The sequence below is a fragment of the Acanthochromis polyacanthus genome, chromosome 7, assembly GCF_021347895.1.
Source record: "Acanthochromis polyacanthus isolate Apoly-LR-REF ecotype Palm Island chromosome 7, KAUST_Apoly_ChrSc, whole genome shotgun sequence".
Taxonomy (NCBI): Eukaryota; Metazoa; Chordata; class Actinopteri; family Pomacentridae; genus Acanthochromis; species Acanthochromis polyacanthus.
The window spans coordinates 1453216-1472252 of NC_067119.1; the positions used below are offsets into that span (position 1 = coordinate 1453216).

At 38.8% G+C, this 19037-nt stretch overlaps 2 protein-coding genes across 3 annotated transcripts; one reads left to right on the top strand and one right to left on the bottom strand.

Moving 5' to 3' along the window:
- Positions 1 to 648: 648 nt before the first annotated feature.
- Positions 649 to 4578, bottom strand: LOC127534708 (uncharacterized). Of its 2 annotated transcripts, none has more exons than XM_051950606.1 (2): positions 4132 to 4578; positions 649 to 1772 (listed from the first exon to the last, which is right to left on the bottom strand). In XM_051950606.1, the coding sequence occupies exons 1-2, from the start codon at positions 4132 to 4134 to the stop codon at positions 891 to 893; spliced, it is 885 nt and encodes a 294-aa protein (XP_051806566.1). In that variant the 5' UTR covers positions 4135 to 4578; the 3' UTR covers positions 649 to 890. The 2 variants fall into 2 exon arrangements, with proteins under 2 accessions (XP_051806566.1, XP_051806567.1); XM_051950607.1 differs by lacking the exon at positions 4132 to 4578 and adding an exon at positions 2282 to 2508.
- A 5740-nt stretch (positions 4579 to 10318) lies between these two features.
- Positions 10319 to 18356, top strand: lrrc2 (leucine rich repeat containing 2). The gene is made up of 10 exons (XM_051950612.1): positions 10319 to 10557; positions 11590 to 11727; positions 13748 to 13863; positions 14178 to 14266; positions 14349 to 14505; positions 15026 to 15162; positions 15805 to 15950; positions 16482 to 16634; positions 17528 to 17706; positions 18237 to 18356. Exons 2-10 carry the CDS (start codon positions 11603 to 11605, stop codon positions 18284 to 18286), a joined length of 1152 nt encoding a protein of 383 aa, XP_051806572.1. The 5' UTR covers positions 10319 to 10557; positions 11590 to 11602; the 3' UTR covers positions 18287 to 18356.
- The last annotated feature ends 681 nt before the right edge of the window (positions 18357 to 19037 follow it).

Sequence of the window (19037 nt, forward strand, 5' to 3'; positions counted from 1 at the left end):
ATTATTGTTTTCTGGATGAATCGATCAGCTGTTTGGTCTCCACAATAAAATAGTAAAGAAAGTAGATCAGTGTTTCTTCAGATGTCTGGTTTTGTCCAAAGATATTCAGTTTGCTGTCACAGAGCAAAGAAACCAGAAAATATTCACAGAATTTAGAGTTTTGATTAAAGCGTAGTCAAACTGATCAATGGTTAGAACTGATTTAATAATAATTAAATAATCGTTGTAACTCTTGACTAAACAAGACGTCTGAAGACGTTTTCAGTTTGTAGGAGATTTCTGTGGACATTCTCTTCAAGGTTTCTGGTATTAAACAGACAAAATGGTTCATAAATATTATTGGTGATAAAAAATGTTGCCCAGGTTGTGAAATCTGAAAAACTATTTTATTTTAATTTGATGTTAGTCTGTCATGCTGCTGTAGCTTGTTGTTGTTTTTAAACTCATGTTGTTATTAACTGTTGGACATTTAAATCCAGGTTTATGTGTAAAAACACAAGGGGGTATAAAGTGGAGCAGGAGGCATCAACCAGCCCAGACTAGGTTCTACCTCGGGGGGTATTTGGGCCCAGAACAGACTAAAGCTGGATACAGTTTGATGAGGTTCATCTGATCTGATTCAACAGCTTGAATAAGCAGACAAAGATATTTGAGATGCAGATGAGACTTTATTGAATCAGAGAAAGTCAGAATGAAGAGAAACAGAATCAATGAAGAACACACAGGTTGACTGATTCTACATGTTTGAGGGATAAAACTTGTGAGATCACAGTGATTGAACACATTTCATGGTTTCATCACAGGAGAAAAACTTAGAGATTCAACAGAGATATTTTGGATTCTCTGGTTTGTGCTCAGTGAGCATGCTCAGCTCTGTTGTCATGGTGACTTCAGTCACGGAAACACAGGAACAGCTTCACTGGAGAAGTGTTTCCTTCATTGAGACTTTTTTGGATGACCTTCCAACCCTCCCAAGCTTCAACGATGGGGATGACACTGACACTGACGTCCTTGATGGGGTAGCAGGTGCAGTCGTCTTTCTTGGACCACAGGAACACCGAGTTTCCTCCGGTCCCCTGGTTCAGATCGATGTTCACCAGCTTGTAATCTTGGAACATAAAGTCGTAATACTCGTCGTCATTGATGGAGACCTGCAGGTCTTTGATGGCCTCCTCAGGCTTCGTGGTCTGACGGTACCAGAGGGCGATGTAGTCCCCTCCTGCTAATAAATTGGTGTCTAGCCATGCTAGGGTGTAACCGTTGTACCAGTAGTAGAACGTTCCTTGCCAGTTGATGGTGGCGGCGATGTCAGAGATGTAGGTTGCCTTCTCTCTCTTCACTGACAGGAAGATCTGAGATCCTCCAGCATCCTGGTTCAGATCACAGGCCAGTATCTCATGGTCAGATTTAAACTTCTGGGCTTCATGGACTGTGGAGACGTCCAGGTTCACGATGGGAACATGGTCCTCTGAGGAACCCTTGAAGAACCACAGATAGAGGTCTTTACCTCCTGCTCCGGTGTTGAGGTTTTTGGGGATCTTCTGGTACCCTGCCTTGTTCAGGCCCTTACTCATGTCATCATTGAAGGACAACTGGATCCTGGTGATGGCTCCAGAGTCGCCTCTCTTGTACCAGATGTAGATGTTTTTGCCTCCAGCTCCTTTGTTCAGATCTACATTCATTTTGCTGAAGCCTTGAGCACGGAGCTGACTCTCATCAGTCTCATTCAGAGACACTTGGAGGTCGGTGATGTACTTGGACATGTTGTCTTCCTGCAGCAAATAAACAGACAGGATTCATGAGTGAATGCAGTCATTTCACATGTTATTACTTCACATTTCATGTAGAACAGCTGACTTCTTCAGGCCATAATAACAGCAATAGGGACCCTTCCATGAAAAACCAATCATCTGATTCTTTATCTACAGGAACTTTAATGAAGCAAAGTTTTACATCCATCCAGGAGTCACAGTCTGAAGAAGAATTCTGATTCTTGTTCAGCTTCATTTCTTGTAGAAGCAGCTTTGAGCGTTTCACAGCTACTGTGTAAACTCCATTAGGAAGTGTTAGAATGTGACTGTAGTAGAAAATGATTGTGTCTCTGAAGGAACGGTGCTTCTAAGATGATCCTGCTATAAAATGGAGGTCAAAATGAGAGCTTCCATTTGCTCCAACTTGTTTTGACCGAGCAGTATTCAGTCATTGAGATGCTGAGCTGTAAGCATTGTAAAGTGAGAATAAAGAGAAGCAGGAGATGATGAGTGAGGAGTTGAACACTTACGTATCTGCAGACAGTGGTTGGCTGGATGAAGTCACCTGGTGGATGAATGCTGCTGTTCTAACTCACAGTCTGCTGCCTTTATATAGGAGACACACATGCTGCTGTGGGTTGTAAAATCATTGGGTGTGACGGCGGTTTTCTGCAGAAATGTTGTGAAATTTTCCCTCAACAATCATCCTTATCAGCTTTCTGATTTACTACCCTCTTCTTCAGAATCTGCTCTTTGATTGAATTCCTGCCAGGACCAGTTGAGGACAGATGAACTGTTAGTTATGTAATAATGTGTGGTGGAAACAGCCTCGTACGTAGAAATATAATTCTATGCAGTGTTCCCTCTAATTTTTCATGAGTCTGAGCAAACACACAAACTCCCTGAGCGTTCCCTTGGACCACTGTGAGCACCATGAGACGTGTCACTGTGGTCACACCAGCATCCATCCATCCAAGTTACATGTTTGTTAAAAGAACCACATTACAGCATTTACATTTCTGTTAAAACACTTTGTCAGCAGGAGCCAGTTGAAGGCTGCAGTGATTCTGGTGACACTACAACGTATCAGAGTGAAGTTATTGAATATTTTTGTCTCTGCTGTTGCAGACGGTTCCTGTTCCCTCCATAGACACCCGTGCTATTTCTGCAGCTTGAAAGACAGCTGCTTTAGATAAAACTGGGCTTGTAGCACATTGTCTGCCTTACAACGATGGGAAAGAGGCATCGTTTATGTTTTACAACCTTTATCTAAAAAGTTATTGATGCTGGAAGTCTGAATCTGTGAATATCTTTCCAACTTTACCAAACGTGGGGCCACAACCACCCAAGGAGTGGTTTATTTAATTTAAAAAAAGCATTTAGTCATACATAAAGCTTTATTTAAAAAAACTAAGAGTTCTGTATTGTTTTATGATCACAGGTTCTGTCTAAAAAGATGTGGCATCATTTTAAACAGTGAAACCAAACTAATAAAACGTAACGACCACCCAGTGTGTAATACTGGATTCTGCACAAACTGAATGCAGAAAACTGGACAAAGAAAGTCTCTACGGATATTTTTTCATCTAAATCTGATCTTAACACTGTTAATGTATGAACTCATTTATGTGTGTATGAATGTATTTATTTATTTATGTATTTATTTAGTACTGTTAACATATCAGAGTTCTGAGAGAGTTTTTTTTTAGATAGGAAAACGTCATTTATTGATCACATATAGACTATTAAATGATTATTGATCACATATAGACTATTAAATAAATGATTATTGATCACATATAGGCTATTAAATAAATGATTATTGATCACATATAGTCTATGAAATAAATGATTATTGATCACATATAGGCTATTAAATAAATGATTATTGATCACATATAGTCTATTAAATAAATGATTATTGATCACATATAGGCTATTAAATAAATGATTATTGATCACATATAGGCTATTAAATAAATGATTATTGATCACATATCGGCTATTAAATAAATGATTATTGATCACATATAGTCTATTAAATAAATGATTATTGATCACATATAGGCTATTAAATAAATGATTATTGATCACATATAGTCTATTAAATAAATGATTATTGATCACATATAGTCTATTAAATAAATGATTATTGATCACATATAGTCTATTAAATAAATGATTATTGATCACATATAGTCTATTAAATAAATGATTATTGATCACATATAGTCTATTAAATGTTTACTGAAAACTAAAAAGCATTTAAATAAAACTGAGGAGTTTATTGAGTCACTAAAATCCTGTAGAGTCTACGGCCACATCAGCATGATTATAAGCATAATCTGTAAATTCACAAACTCATCATGATGTCTCTTACCATGTGGACTTCAGGAGATGATCAGATGATGATAAACTGTGAGCTGCTGGTTGGTTCTCTCTGTTCTCATGTTTCTTACATGTTGTTCTCCTGATGCTGCCTTACTTCAGTCCATGAGCAACAGAAAACACAGTTTTTTGTACCCATTGCCAGGGTTCCAGTCTTCCCTCTCAAACGTTTTTGCTTCTTTAAACGTGGTGGAGTTACGGGTGTAGACATTTTTAAACACACAGAGCAGTGAGCAGCAGCGTCTGTAACCAGGAAACCATCGACAGAACCATAGAACCGGACACACAGAGAAGAACAGATACATAGAGAAGACTGGATACGGTAGCGCTGCAGCAGCCGGCTAAGGAGGCTGCACATCAGGACGCCTGTAAACGACGATTAGCTGCATAAATACGATGTGAACCACATGATTGGCTGGAGCAGCCGGTCACCGGTCACTCACTGACTCACACTGAAAAATAGCACAGAATGAATTGTTATGAATTTATTTTATTTTCAATTTAGGTTGGATGTTTTTTGTGCGCAGCGCAGATTTTCTGTGCGCTGAGACTGTCAGAGTGCAGCTTAGAGGGAACAGTGATTCTATGTAGTAAAAATGTGCAGCCTAATGATGGTAGAAACTACACTTTAGGATTCAACGTGTACTCATTGATCACTGAGGTTTTTATTTTAATCTGGGCCACCTTAGAGACCTTTATCAAGAATATTTTATGTTCAATAATCATCCATTCATCAAATCTACTTGTATTGATCAGTCTCTTCATGAAAAGTCACAAACTCTGATTTCATTGACCCCAAACAAAGAAATACACGCTAGAACCCAGGATAATTACACACAAACATTTATGAACTGATACTACAAACAATAAACAACAACAGACAGTGAATTATATTTTATTAATATCAGAAATCCATCAGTGAGTTTCCTGCTGGGTGGAGCCCCTGATAAACCAGAGTAACTGTAATCCTAATGTGTACTTTCTACATCTGTGCTGCGGCCGTATGAGGCTCCATTCAGACATTCCTCTACATGTACAATTATTCTGGTTCCATGTGAGTCTACACAGTTTACACATTTGAACCACAATGGTTGTAAATCCACTGTTCAGACTGTGAGGCTTCATGTTGGTTAATGCAGCCATACTGAGTCTAAGGTCAGGTTGTTCAGGTGGAAAACAACCTCCGTCTGACTTCATCATGTTTACATGATGGTGATAAGGAGTGATGGGTGGTTTTCTTCAGAAATGTTTATGGACACTTTCATTCATTACTTATTAACCTGACATTTGAACCACAATGGTTGTAAATCCACTGTTCAGACTGTGAGGCTTCATGTTGCTTAATGCAGCCATACTGAGTCTAAGGTCAGGTTGTTCAGGTGGAAAACAACCTCCGTCTGACTTCATCATGTTTACATGATGGTGATAAGGAGTGATGGGTGGTTTTCTTCAGAAATGTTTATGGACACTTTCATTCATTACTTATTAACCTGTTCTGCAGAATCACTGACTTCCTGCCAGGAGCTTATTCTGTAACTAGGTAAACATGTGAAAATGTCAATGACAGCAACCAGAGAGGAGCCTGGAAATAAAACACCAAAAACACCAGATGAGTGTTTTTAAACGACTGAAGGACTTTTTAAGTCTTTTTCTCAACATCCTGCACTGTGATGTTTGAATGAAATACTGACTGTTTTTACAGCGTGCTAAACTTTTTATTCTTCTGTCTGTTCACACTTTAAATGTAAATACTGGATTAAAGTCAGTAAGTGACAGTATTTAACTGAGACTGTCGCTGTGATTTGATGGTTATTCTACACTTTATATTACTGATGTGAAATCAATGAAAACTAGAGAATGAAATGAATCTGTCATTATTCCTTCATCAGTTTTAGTCATTATTCTGATAAACTAACAGCTTCACGATAGTGTTGCTTATTAAACCGACAATTCAGTAAAGAAAAGTTGTTACCTTTTGCTGACATGTTTCTCTGCTGTCTTCCTCAGAGCTTCATCTGACGTTTGCTGACGTGTCCTTTTTTTATCACGAGGTCGGTTTGACAGATCTGTCAGAATCTGTCAGAATCTGTCAAACCGACCACGTCCGGTGGTCTCTGGAGGATGAAGTCCAGGTTTTAGAGGATGCAGGCTCCTCGTCCTGGGTCATGGTGCTGCTCGCTCACTTCCTGATTTCCATGGCCTCCTTGATCCATCCTTTGTTTATTTGTGTCTTAGACTATAATCCTCCCAGGTCCCAGTCCATTTTTGTCTTTTTCAGTGATCTGACGTTATTTTTAGCTCATTATGGAACATTTCATGTCCTGACCCTGTAAAAAGCATTTTAGCATTGTTTTTTTTTTACAGCAGAACTAACTGGTGTTTTTGTACAGTGTTCACATTCACAGTGTGTTTTACAGCGCGCTTCATCTAAAACACCGCCTGAGGTCAAAGCGGTTGAAGGTGAATCTTGTTAAGTACATTCTGCTGCTTTTATCTGCATCAGTTTACCGTCAGGTTCTGAAGTGACGGAAACAAGATTCTGCTGCTGATAAAGTTCAGAAGTGTGTGTTGATGTGTGTAGAAAGCGATCACAGCGTGTTCTGTCTCTGTGAGGACCAGCTGGAGTCCAGACAACATGTTTCAGATGAGTCCAGGTCCTCACAGGGACATGAAGAAGAATTAGAGTGAAGGAAAAAAGGAGTTTGGTCAATTTCAAACTCTGTCTTTTTCTCTGTGATGTTTATGCATCAAATCTGAAGCTGAAAAGTGGAAAAATCTTCCTCTAAAAGTCATTTTGGACACTTTTTAAACAGTTTTTGACGTTTGAGTCTCTTTGGAGCATTTTTAAACAACCTCAGATGGGCTTAGATCAAACAAACATCTTTACATCATGTTTCAGATCCCAGCTCACCTTTTATGTCGTTTTTCATTGTTTTGGACCGTTTATCACTAGCTTTGGGGAAGTTTCACATCATTGTTGCATCATTTTTACCCACCTCTGAACACATTTTGGAGAACTTTTGGACTATTTTTGAGTGATTTTGTAACACTTTTCAATCATTTTTTAGAACATTTTTGAGTCATCGTGGACCTTTTTTTTTAGTGATTTTTGGACCATTTCTGAGTCTTTGTAGATCATTTTTGAGTTACTTTGGACCATTTCTGAGCCATTTTGGATGTTTATTTTTGGTACTTTTGGACAAACATGAATCATCTTATAGAATCTTTAACTCACTTTGACAGATTTCAAATCATTGTTGACATCTTAACTTATTTTGGATATTTTTGTTGACATTTTGGATCATTTTTATCTAATTTTGTACGAGATTGTGTTGTTTTGTTTGAGTCATTTTGGACAAACTTTGCATCATTGTGGAGCATTTTTTAGTCAAACTTTTTGGGGAACGTAAGGACACTTTTGGAAATTGGGGATTTCTTTTGAAGTGAGAAGATTTTTTTTAGAAATTAAAGACTTTTGCAGACTGTGAGGACGTCTGTTGTAAAGGAAGTCCATTGTTCAGAAGTGTTGACATGTTTTAAATGTGGTAAACTTTGTTCTGCGTGTTCACAGCGTGTCGTCTCTCTTGGTCGGGTTCCTCCATCGTTCCTGAACAGTGTTTGCAGTTTGTTGGGAGGCGTCGTCCTGCTGAAAGACTCCGTCCGTCAGAGACGCTGGGACTCGTCACCTGTCGCTGTGGAAAGAAGACGTCAGCTGCTGGGAATCCGTCCAGAGTCCTCACAGAGACACAGAACCGGAGCGTTCCAGGGTCGGATGTCCGGCATGTTCTCAGCCAGACGGCCGACATTCATTCAGTGTTTGACAGAACGCAGGACTGTCTGGTGTTCAAACCGTCCACAAACACGTCCTCACTTTGTAAACTATGTTTTCACTCTAAAACAATCTACTAACGTCCTCACTCTAAAAAACAAAGAAATGTCCTGATGTTTGAAGAATGTGTTTTTAAAAAGGTCCAGACTTCAGAAAAGCTGTCTTCAGATGTAACTGGTGTTCTGTTTTAACTGGAACCTCATTGTTCTCATCCCTAAATGACTTCTGGTTTTGAGTCATTTTGGACCATTTAAAAAAGTCCACATACCTGATTAAACTCCGGCTCTGTGCTGGAGGTTCGTTCTGTTAGAAGAAACCAAGAGCGATGACGTCATCTCCGAGTTGAACCAATCAGCATCCAGATCCCCTCAGCTGGTCCAATCAGAACTTCATTCTCCTCCAAAAGAGTTTCTGGAAACTTCTCTTGTGGTCAGAACCAGAACTGAGCTTCAGGAAACTAGAATGATCAAACATGAAGGAAAAGTGCCGATCAGATTTCTGAACATTGGTTTAAAGTGAAAGTAAAAAAATGAACAGAAACACAGAAGATCAGATGAATCACAGAAACTAATAATAAAATTAATAATAAAATTAATAATAATAAACAGAAATACTGTATTAGAAATTGAAGACATTTACCCAATATTATTATTGTTATTATTATTATCATTATTGCTATCAATAACAAAAAAACAATAATAAACAGAAAATGAGCTTTATCACAAATTTAATAAAGCAAATAATAAATTATTGTGGCAATAATAATAACAACACTAATAATAATAATAATAATACAGAAATATCGTAATAAAAATTGAAATAATTTACAAAACAATAGTAATTATTATGAATATTACGATGAGGATTATTAGGATTATTATTATTACTATTAATAATAATAATATTAATAAGAAAAAAAATAATAACAAAACTGAAACTAACAAATTGAACATCAACATAGAAAATCAGCTTCATCACAAATAAAATTAAATTAAGGTTGAGTTTTGAATTTACAGACATTTTAAAGGGATTTTCTTTTTTTAAATTTATTTCTCATAGTTTGAACTTTTCAATCAGCTGCTCAAAACTCTGAATCCAAAGAAAAAAAAACATGATTTCAGATGTTTGTTATGAAAAACAAACAACAAAAACATAAAGAAGGGAAACTAGATAGGACTCAGTTCAGAGGAGCTGATGAAGGAAATGCTTCTTCTGTTGTTGGTTTTCAGAGCAGCAGCGCCACCATGTGGACGATCAGCGGGACTGCAGCTGCACTAAATCAATAAGAAATAGATTAATTTATTGGTTTTAATTTATCAGCCTACATTTATGAAAGGTTTTTCTTCTTGAACCCTTTCAGTACTTATTAGACGTCATGTTTTTCACCACAGAGAATCTTTCTTTCTTCTGTTTTCTTTCTTTTTTAAATTCTGCTTCTTGACTTTTACACTCAACATTTAAAAAGATAGGCTGAGAAGATTTCATATTTAAAAGCAACTCAAAGTGATTTAAAATGTTTGAAAGGAAAAAAAACGATCTCAGTCTCGAGACAGGTGATTGGTCAGACTGTGTGCTCGAGGCTACAGAATTTAGTTCCAACTTATCTACAGCACACAGTCTGACCAATCACCTGTCTGGAGACTGAGACTGGTTAATTAAATGAATCACGTCTGGTGTGATGCTGCTTAGTTGGAACAAAAACCTGCAGCCACACCGGCCCTTTGTGGAACCAGTTTGACATCCCTGGTCTGAGGAGACAAGGATGGAGCTTTATGTCCATCAGACTAGATGATGTGTTTGATGGACACCAAACACTGAACATCATCACAAACACACCATCCCCACTGTGAAGCACGGTGGAGGCAGCATCATGATGTGAAGCACGGTGGAGGCAGCATCATGACGTGAAGCACGGTGGTGGCAGCATCATGACGAAGCACGGTGGAGGCAGCATCATGACGTGAAGCACGGTGGAGGCAGCATCATGACGTGAAGCACGGTGGAGGCAGCATCATGACGAAGCACGGTGGAGGCAGCATCATGACGTGAAGCACGGTGGAGGCAGCATCATGACGTGAAGCACGGTGGAGGCAGCATCATGACGTGAAGCATGGTGGAGGCAGCATCATGATGTGAAGCACGGTGGAGGCAGCATCATGACGAAGCACGGTGGTGGCAGCATCATGATCCTGTTGACTCAGGATCTCTGAGGAACCTGACAGAGTTGAACAGGTTCTAAAGGAGGTGGAGGTCCAGACCAGAGTGGTGGTCTGTGGAGTCTGAAGTGTTTCTGGAGCCTCCTGGTGGACATCTGAGGAGCTGCAGCTTGTTGAACCTGGAGGTGAACTGATGGAGGTCAGCAGTAAAATGGCTTCATTCCTTCAGAGGTTTACAGGAGGTCTTCAGGTCCAGACAGCTTCAGGAACGTCCTATCAGCCGTCAGGGATCAATAAGGTCCATCAGACATGTTGATTGGAGATTCAAGGTCATGTGACGCCTGCAGCAGCCGTCAGTCGCTATAAATATCCTGTTAGCTAACGGTCAGATCAGTTAGCAGCAGGACGGACGGACAGACGAACGGACACACAGGTAGGAACACACCTGGACACTAGACACACACACGATTACACACACACCATAATATAACACACTACAACACACACTATAACACACACTACAACACACACAGTATAACACACAAACACACAAGGATCAGCTGTCGATGTAAACAGGACTGAGGCCTGCTGGGAAGTTGAGTTCCTCCACATCTTCTTCACATCTCCTCATGTTAATCTACACTCAGCGGCCACTTTATTAGGAACACCTGTCCAATCACCTGTTAACACAGATATCTAACCAGCCAATCAAACGGCAGCAGATCGCTGCATTGATTCATCTTCTGGGATGTTCACCAACAAACATCTCCAGGGTTTTCTCCAGGAGGACAGAATGGACAGACTGGTTGGAGACGACAGAAAGACATCAGGAACTCAAACAACCACAGAATGCAGAACACCATCTCTGAACCACAATAACCTTAAAGATGTTCTACAAAACGAGACACAAAAGGACACAAAGCAAGAAAAACCAAACACACAACGACAAAAGTGGAACAAAAACAAGAAAAAGAGACACAAATCAAATGTCAGTTTCTCTCCTTTCTGGCATTTTTTTGTCTCTTTACCAAAGTTTTGTCTCACCCTGTCACTTTTATCTCGTTTTTCTGGGTTTGTGTCTTTTTGTGGATGTTTTGTCCCATTTTTGCCTCACTTATGTGTTCAGTTTTTGTTCTTTTGTGTCATTTTGTGTCTTGTTTATGTTGTTTTCTGTTTCATTTATTGTCTTTGCTCATCTTGTTTCTGATGTTTTTGTCTCTTTGTCAAAGTTTGGTCTCATCATGTCAGTTTTGTCTCATTTTTCTGGATTTGTTCTCCATTTGTGTTTGTTCTGCCTTGTCTTTGTCCAACTTCAGTGTCTAGTTTTCGTTGTTTTGTGTTCCTCTCTGGTACTTCCTGTATTCTGGTGAGTCTTACTAAAGCTGTCTGTCATCCTGCAGCTGTCTCTGCTGTCGGTTCTTCTGTTCTTGGATCAGAAGATCTGAACTCTGGTTCGTTTCCTCAGACTTCCAGCAGTGATGGGTCTGGACGTTCCCGTCTACGATCTGTCTGTGATCAGAGGACTCTGGGAGGTCCGGGCGAAGAAACACCGACAGAAACAGAAGAAGGAGCAGGAGAGGAAGGAGAAGAGCGCCCTCACCAGGTGAACTTCCTGTTTACACCTTTACACCTGCAGAGGAAGCTGCAGGTTCGAGACCTCAGTTCTAGGACCTTCACTTTTAGGACCTTCAGTTTATGACCTTCACTTCTAAAATCTTCATTTTTGGGAACTTCAGTTCTAGGATCTTCACTTTTAGGACCTTCAGTTCTAGAACTTCCAGCTTTCATATAAAGGAACATTTAAGCTGCTGAAACAAGAACCAGAACAGACAACAGTCACAACACAAATACAGAATATAAAGTTTGACTTGTGAAACAGCTAAAAGACTTAAACTGGACAGAAACGTTCTCGACGGCTTCATAAAGAGTCGTGTCTGAATGAAGGATGCTGCTGTTATGATCTAATTATTCTAAATACACAATTTACTTCAAAGCAAACAGCTTCAGATACAGGACAGGAAGCAGTATGTAGTTGGAATAAACCTTCAAAACTAGAAATAGTTGGGCAGAAGTTTGTTTTCTGATTGGAAAAAAAATGAAAACTAGAAAAGCACTCCGAGTGCAGACCTCCACCAAGGATAGAGAGGAAAACAGGAAACCCATGCAGTAAAGGATCATGAGCTGGAATCAAACCTGCGTCTCTGACACAGTTCTGTTTATGAATCACCTTCTTAACCAGTTGAGCTATCTGGACACTTTGCTCCAATTTGTTGGACGACACACTAACCTATGATGTTTTTGTCATATTTTGGACCACATACTAAAACATACTAAAAAATTCAAAGTGATCCAGAATCCAGGATCCTTTCCAGATTGCCACCAAAATTAAATCAGCTCTTCCTCTTACCATAGTCTACATCCCCTCAAAATTTCATCTGAATCTGCCCAGGCGTTTTTGAGTTATCTTGCTAACAGACAGACAGACAGACACACAAACGCCGGGTGTCACATAACCTCCTGGGCGGAGGTAACTATATGGACAAAAATCAGTGTTTAGGGCAGAAATAAAACTGTTAGTGTAGAGACTTAGAAAGTAGTATTGGGGTCTAATACATATTTAAACTACAATGACTTGAACAAAGAGTAGCATTTTGGTGAACTGAACCTTTAAAACTGTAAAAGTTGGTTAAAATCTAGTGGTTTGGTGGAATAAACCTTTGAAACTATCAGTACTTGGACAGAAATAGCATTTTATGTCTTGTTTTTTCAGTTTCTTGTTGGTTTCCATTTTGTTTATCTAGTTTTGTGTTGATTTATGTCTTGTTTATTGTTGGTTTCTATCTTGCTTTTCTAGTTTTCCATCTGAGATTAATCCCCTGACATGGCTGATTGTGTTTCCATTCTTGTGGAGAGGCCGATAGTTTTGGTTTTTCTGAGTTCTGATGTTTGACAGGAAGCAGCAGCTTCAGTTTTTCTTCACTGAGTCCATCAAAGCTCCGACGAGAGTCTGCTGCTTTAAATCATTGCTCATTAAATCAGATACTGCAGCATGAAAACATGTGAGTGAAGCTCTGAACGCTGCAGCCCAGATATTTTTAGGACGTGTTTTCATGGTTTCACCTCTTTAAAGACGCGTCATAAATACTGCTGCTGCCAGCGTGGCTGCCCAAGGGAAATGACTGGATTTATATAATAAAATACAATATAATTTAAAATACTATAAAATGGTAAGAATACAGTTTAGTTAATTTAACACTGAATTAGTAGTTCTACAGTATTTTGACAGACTTTTTGAATTATCACATAATAAAACTCAACAAATTTCCCTTTTCTGTGATATTAAGCCCCATTGTTGTGTTGGGACTATATTCAGCTGTTTATATCTATTTTCACTGTTTTTAAGAATGCCAGGATGCGTCATTAAACATTAGTGAGTTTGTTTACTTCAGTCTACACCGTTCAGTCACACAGCAGACTGTTGAGTCATGAAGCAGCTTTTAGTAACGTGAACACTCTCAGAGTATTTATAGATGGCAGGAAGGTCACGAGTTTGGAGGAAGAACGGGAACATCCAGACTGATCCATCAGGATGCTGCTGATTGTTAACATGTCTGAATATGCAGGATCGAGCAGGAGTGGCAGTATCGCATCTACTGCAAGAGTCTGAAGAGCAGTGAGAGGAACCTGCTGCATCACTACCTGGAGAGGTCTACGCTGACAGATATACAGCCCCACACAGGTAAACAAGCAAAATATACCCATAAAAGCAAGTAAACATGGGAAATATACCAATATAAAACCAGGTAAACAAGCAAAATATACCAATAAAAGTAAGTAAACATGGGAAATATACCAATATAAAACCAGGTAAACAAGCAAAATATACCAATAAAAGTAAGTAAACATGGGAAATATACCAATATAAAACAGGTAAGCAAGGGAAATGTACCAATAAAAGTAAGTAAACATGGTGAAATGTGCAACTAAACGCAGGTAAATATGGGAAGTATACAAATAATAAGCAGGTAAACATGGGAACATGTGTTTGTTTAGAAGCTGATCAGCACCAGGATCAGGTCTCTCTGGAGGACCAGAAGGACCAGAATGGGCTGATCTTCAGGCTGGATGGAGAGCGTCATACGGTGAGTCAGCAGATTCTCATTCAGATGTTCTTAGATGTTCTCAGACATCAGGAACCAGGTGTTAACAGGTGAAGTTCTGCAGGACTTTCCCAGGGAGCTGCAGTGGATGTCCTACCTGGAGGAGTGGCACGTCAGAGGAACCAGGATCCGCCAGCTGCCCGACTTCCTGCCGCTGTTCACTCAACTCACCGTCCTGCAGATCCCCAAGAACTGCATCACCGAGCTGCCGCCGGAGATCGGTGAGAAAACCCCAGACCTGAACCCCTCAGATCCACCAGTAGACCTGAACCCCTCAGATCCACCAGTAGTCCTGAACCCCTCAGATCCACCTGTAGTCCTGAACCCCTCAGATCCACCTGTAGTCCTGAACCCCTCAGATCCACCTGTAGTCCTGAACCCCTCAGATCCACCTGTAGTCCTGAACCCCTCAGATCCACCAGTAAACCTGAACCCCTCAGATCCACCTGTAGTCCTGAACCCCTCAGATCCACCTGTAGTCCTGAACCCCTCAGATCCACCTGTAGTCCTGAACCCCTCAGATCCACCAGTAGACCTGAACCCCTCAGATCCACCAGTAAACCTGAACCCCTCAGATCCACCTGTAGTCCTGAACCCCTCAGATCCACCAGTAAACCTGAACCCCTCAGATCCACCAGTAAACCTGAACCCCTCAGATCCAGCTGTAGTCCTGAATCCCTCAGATCCACCTGTAGACCCCCCATGTGGTCTGCTGGTCTGAACCTCTTCCTGTATCTTCAGGTAAACTGACGGCGCTCAGAGAACTCAACGTCAGCTACAACCGTCTGTCCAAAGTTCCTCCAGAGCTTGGAGACTGTGAGAACCTGGAGAAACTGGAACTGGCCGGAAACCACAACCTGTCGGAGCTGCCGTTTGAGGTGAGAACGTCCGAGAGGAACCGAGATGGTAGAAGGTGAAGGCTGGGGAAGGAGAAAATGTAACAGGAGCTGCTGCTTGGAGCTCAGAGGGTTAAATAAAGAAGAAGCAAAAAATGCTATCTAGACAAAGCTAGCTGCTGTTACGCTAAGCTAAGTAAACGAGCTAATGGTAGCTACATAGACAAATCTAAGCTAGTTGCCGGTATGTTAAGCTACGCTAACAAGTGAACAGCAGCTACATAGACAAACCTAAGCTCGCTGCCGGTATGCTAAGCTAACAAGTTGACAGCAGCTACACAGACAAACTTAAGCTAGCTGCCAGTATGCTAAGCTAAGCTAACAAGTGAACAGCAGCTACATAGACAAATCTAAGCTAGCTGTTGGTATGCTAAGCTAAGTTAACAAGTGAACACCAGCCACACAGACAAAGCTATGCTAGGTGCTGTTGTGTTAAGCTAAGCTAGCTGCCACTATGCTAAGCTAACAAACTAATGGCTACCTTCATGTTGAAAATTGAATCTGAATATTTACGTTAACATAAAACTGATGTTTAACTGAACCTGATCAGAAGGTTTTCTGTCATCTGATGATGTCCCCGTGCTGATGATGATGTCGCCGTGCTGATGACGACGTCACCCTCAGCTGAGCGGTCTGAAGCGGCTGCTCCACCTAGACATCGCTGAGAACCGCTTCATCTCCATCCCCATCTGTGCTCTGAGGATGTTCAGTCTGCAGCTGCTGGACCTGAGCAGCAACCAGCTGACGGACCTGCCGCAGGACATGGACAGGTGAGCCGTGATGTCATCCAGGTGAACTGTGATGTCATCATCACACCTGCTGGACCACCGAAAATACAAAACACCAAACAGCTCTTCCACCAGTGTTTCCTGCAGATTATAAGTCATTTTACACATTTTTAAATAATTTTAGAGACATTTGAAGTAATTTCATAAATAATTTCATAATTGTTCGCAGGTTTTATGAACTTTTGACCTTTTTTGTCCTTTTGAACACATTTTAAGCCATTTTGGAGTTTTAGTTTGTCCTTTTAGATGTTTGTTTAGTGATTCTGGGTAGATTTTAGATCATTTTGACAGAATATTTCTAAGATGATTAATTAACATTATTAAATAATTATGAGTATTTTGGAGATACTTTAGGTCATTTGGACATTTTATGTCATTTTGAATAATTTTGGACAAATTTAAAATAATGTTTAACATTGAAAAATGTGATTGTGGCTGCAGATGTGTGACGTGTTTTCATGTCTGAGTGTTGTTTTTAGTGTTCCCGCTGCTGTTTGTTGTTGTTGTTGTCAGGTTGGACCAGTTGGTGACGCTGTTGGTCCATAAGAACCATCTGACTTACCTTCCTCACTGCCTCACCAACATCCCAACGCTCAAGATGGTCGTCGTCAGCGGCGACGAACTCACCTGCGTCCCGACCAGAGTGTGCAGCAACCCAGACATCAAGTAAACAAACAGACACAACAAACAAACGCAAGAAAACAGGCTTCCTGGGTGTCCGTTCATGTTGAAAACCAAATGCTGGTTTGATGTTTTTTAATTTTAAACCAAAATGACAAAAAAACCTTAAAAACCGATTTCTTTGGTTTTCTGTTTAAAGACACAAACAGAAAACAGAAAATGATACCACTTTAGGTTTTCTAAACCAAAACTAAAAAAGTTTTTTTTTTTAAAAAGGTAAAAATCACAATCATAAATAAAATGAGAAAACTGAATCCATGTTTTTTATTTTCCTTTTTTAAATAAAATGGAAAAACAAGGAAACTGATTTGTTTTTTTCTTTCTGCAAAAAACAGTAAACAAAACAAAAAATAAAGAAGAAAACTGACGCATTTTTTTTCTTTTTTAAACCAAAAAAACAGAAAATGAACCCACTTTATTTTGTACATTTTAAAACAAACCCCCCAAAAATTAAAAATAGTAATAAAAAAATTTGAAAAATGTTGAAAGTTTGGAAACCAAAAACAAATAACCAAAAAAGAACAAAAAACAGACATTTTTTTCATTTTAAACCCTCAACAAAAGAAATATTTTTTTTCTTAATTCTTTTATTTCCTCTTTTAAAACTAATGAAAACAAACAAACTAGATATTTTTCGTGTCTTTTATATTTTAAAAATTAAAAAAGGAGAAACTTTATAATTGTTTTGTTTCATAAACAAACTAAATAAAAAGGTAATTTTTTTGTAAATCAATTTTTTTCTGCTGTAAATAAAAGTTGAAAAATGAGAAAAGTGGAACATTTTTCATTTTTAAGGTTTAAAGGGAAAACAAACATTGGACCTTTTGTTGTTTATTTTTTTCAGGTGTTTTTGTTGTTTTCTGGTCTTTTCTCGGCAGGTTTATCCGACTCTACGAGAACCCGACAAGTGAAGAGAAGAGGAAGAAGAAGAAGAAGAAGGAGGAAGAGGAGGAGAAGAAGGAGAAGAGGAGGAGGTGGAGGCAACAGCAGGAGGAGAAGAAGGACGGCAGAGAGAAGGAGTTCATGGAGGCGTACATCAGCTCCCTGAAGGACAGAGGTCCACATTTAAAATATTTAATAAAAAGAAATGTTTACGTTCACCTGTTGGTTCAGTTACAGAACAGACCACTAAATTTACAGAAGTTTAAGCATAAAAAAAAAAAACATTTCCACATCACAAATCTATATTTTTTACAAACTGATTCTGATGAGCAAAAAATTAAAAATATTTGCAAGAAAACTGACTTATGATTGAAAAACGCAGAATTATTTTATTTTTTTCAACATAAATATCAAATAAAGCCACAAATTATAAAAAAAACAGCTAAACTTGAAAAAGAAAAAAAAGTCCACATACAAATTTGTATTTTCATAATTCTCATTTGATCATTTATATTTTGACCAGAAAATGTCACTTTTTTTTAATTTTAAAATTTCTTTTATTCAGATATTTCGCTCTATTTTGACCATGCTCACAGCTTCAGTGTCTCAGATCACCTCCAGGTTTTACTTAAAGTCATTCAAAGTGTGACTGTTTAAATTATGGGATGTAAAGCAGCTACTTTGTTGTATTTTGTCCCTCTCCAGACGCCGTCCCGTACTCCACCACCAAGGTTTCCATTTCCTGTCAGTTGTGATGAAGGAGGAAGCTTCAGAACGTGAGCTAACAGGCTAACTTTGGCTAACGGCGTGACATCATCAGAGGGCGGCCATGTTTGTAGTTTACTTTGAGGCTGAAGAGAAAATGTGGGAGTTTATAATAAATGGGATTTTTGTGATTGGAAGAAAACTAAGAGTTTGGAAATGAGGAGAAATATTGATCAATAATCAACGTTTAACTGAAGGATTTTAATTTATGATTCGCAGAATAACAGGAGCTGATTTTAGGAAATTATTTTCTAAATTAAACTATTTATTCCTTTATTTTCTCATTTTAATATGAAAAAGTAAAAATATTCAGTAGATTTAAAACTTACCATAGATTAGCAGACAGTGGATCACAATATAATTAATAAACTAAACTCAAAATGATCAGAATTAATATTATTTACAAACTGTGAGAAAATGAAATGAGCTGCATTTATTAATTAAAATCATGTGTCACTTCAAATTATTCTGTCAGAAATTAAAATGTTTTTGATCAGTTTCTTAAAGGAAGTTATGAGGAAAGTTTTCAGATCATCTGTGTAAAAAATAACTCCTGGAACAGAAAGAATAAAATAAAGAAAAAAATATAATTTAAATAAACATTTGAAAGAAGAATAAAAAAAACAAACTTCTTTTTTACAGAAAAACAAAATTTTTGGATATACATCCCCTGTCAAAAGTTTTGAGACAGGGTTTGAGACTTTGGTGCATTTACTAAATTAACTAAAACTAAATTATGAG

Bases quoted from the DNA above. Each gene is read 5' to 3' on its own strand.
- lrrc2 (XM_051950612.1), top strand. From the start codon at position 11,603: ATGGGTCTGGACGTTCCCGTCTACGATCTGTCTGTGATCAGAGGACTC. The intron at 14,267-14,348 runs GTGAGTCAGCAG...GAAGTTCTGCAG, and splicing joins TGGATGGAGAGCGTCATACG to GACTTTCCCAGGGAGCTGCA. The intron at 14,506-15,025 runs GTGAGAAAACCC...CTGTATCTTCAG, and splicing joins CGAGCTGCCGCCGGAGATCG to GTAAACTGACGGCGCTCAGA.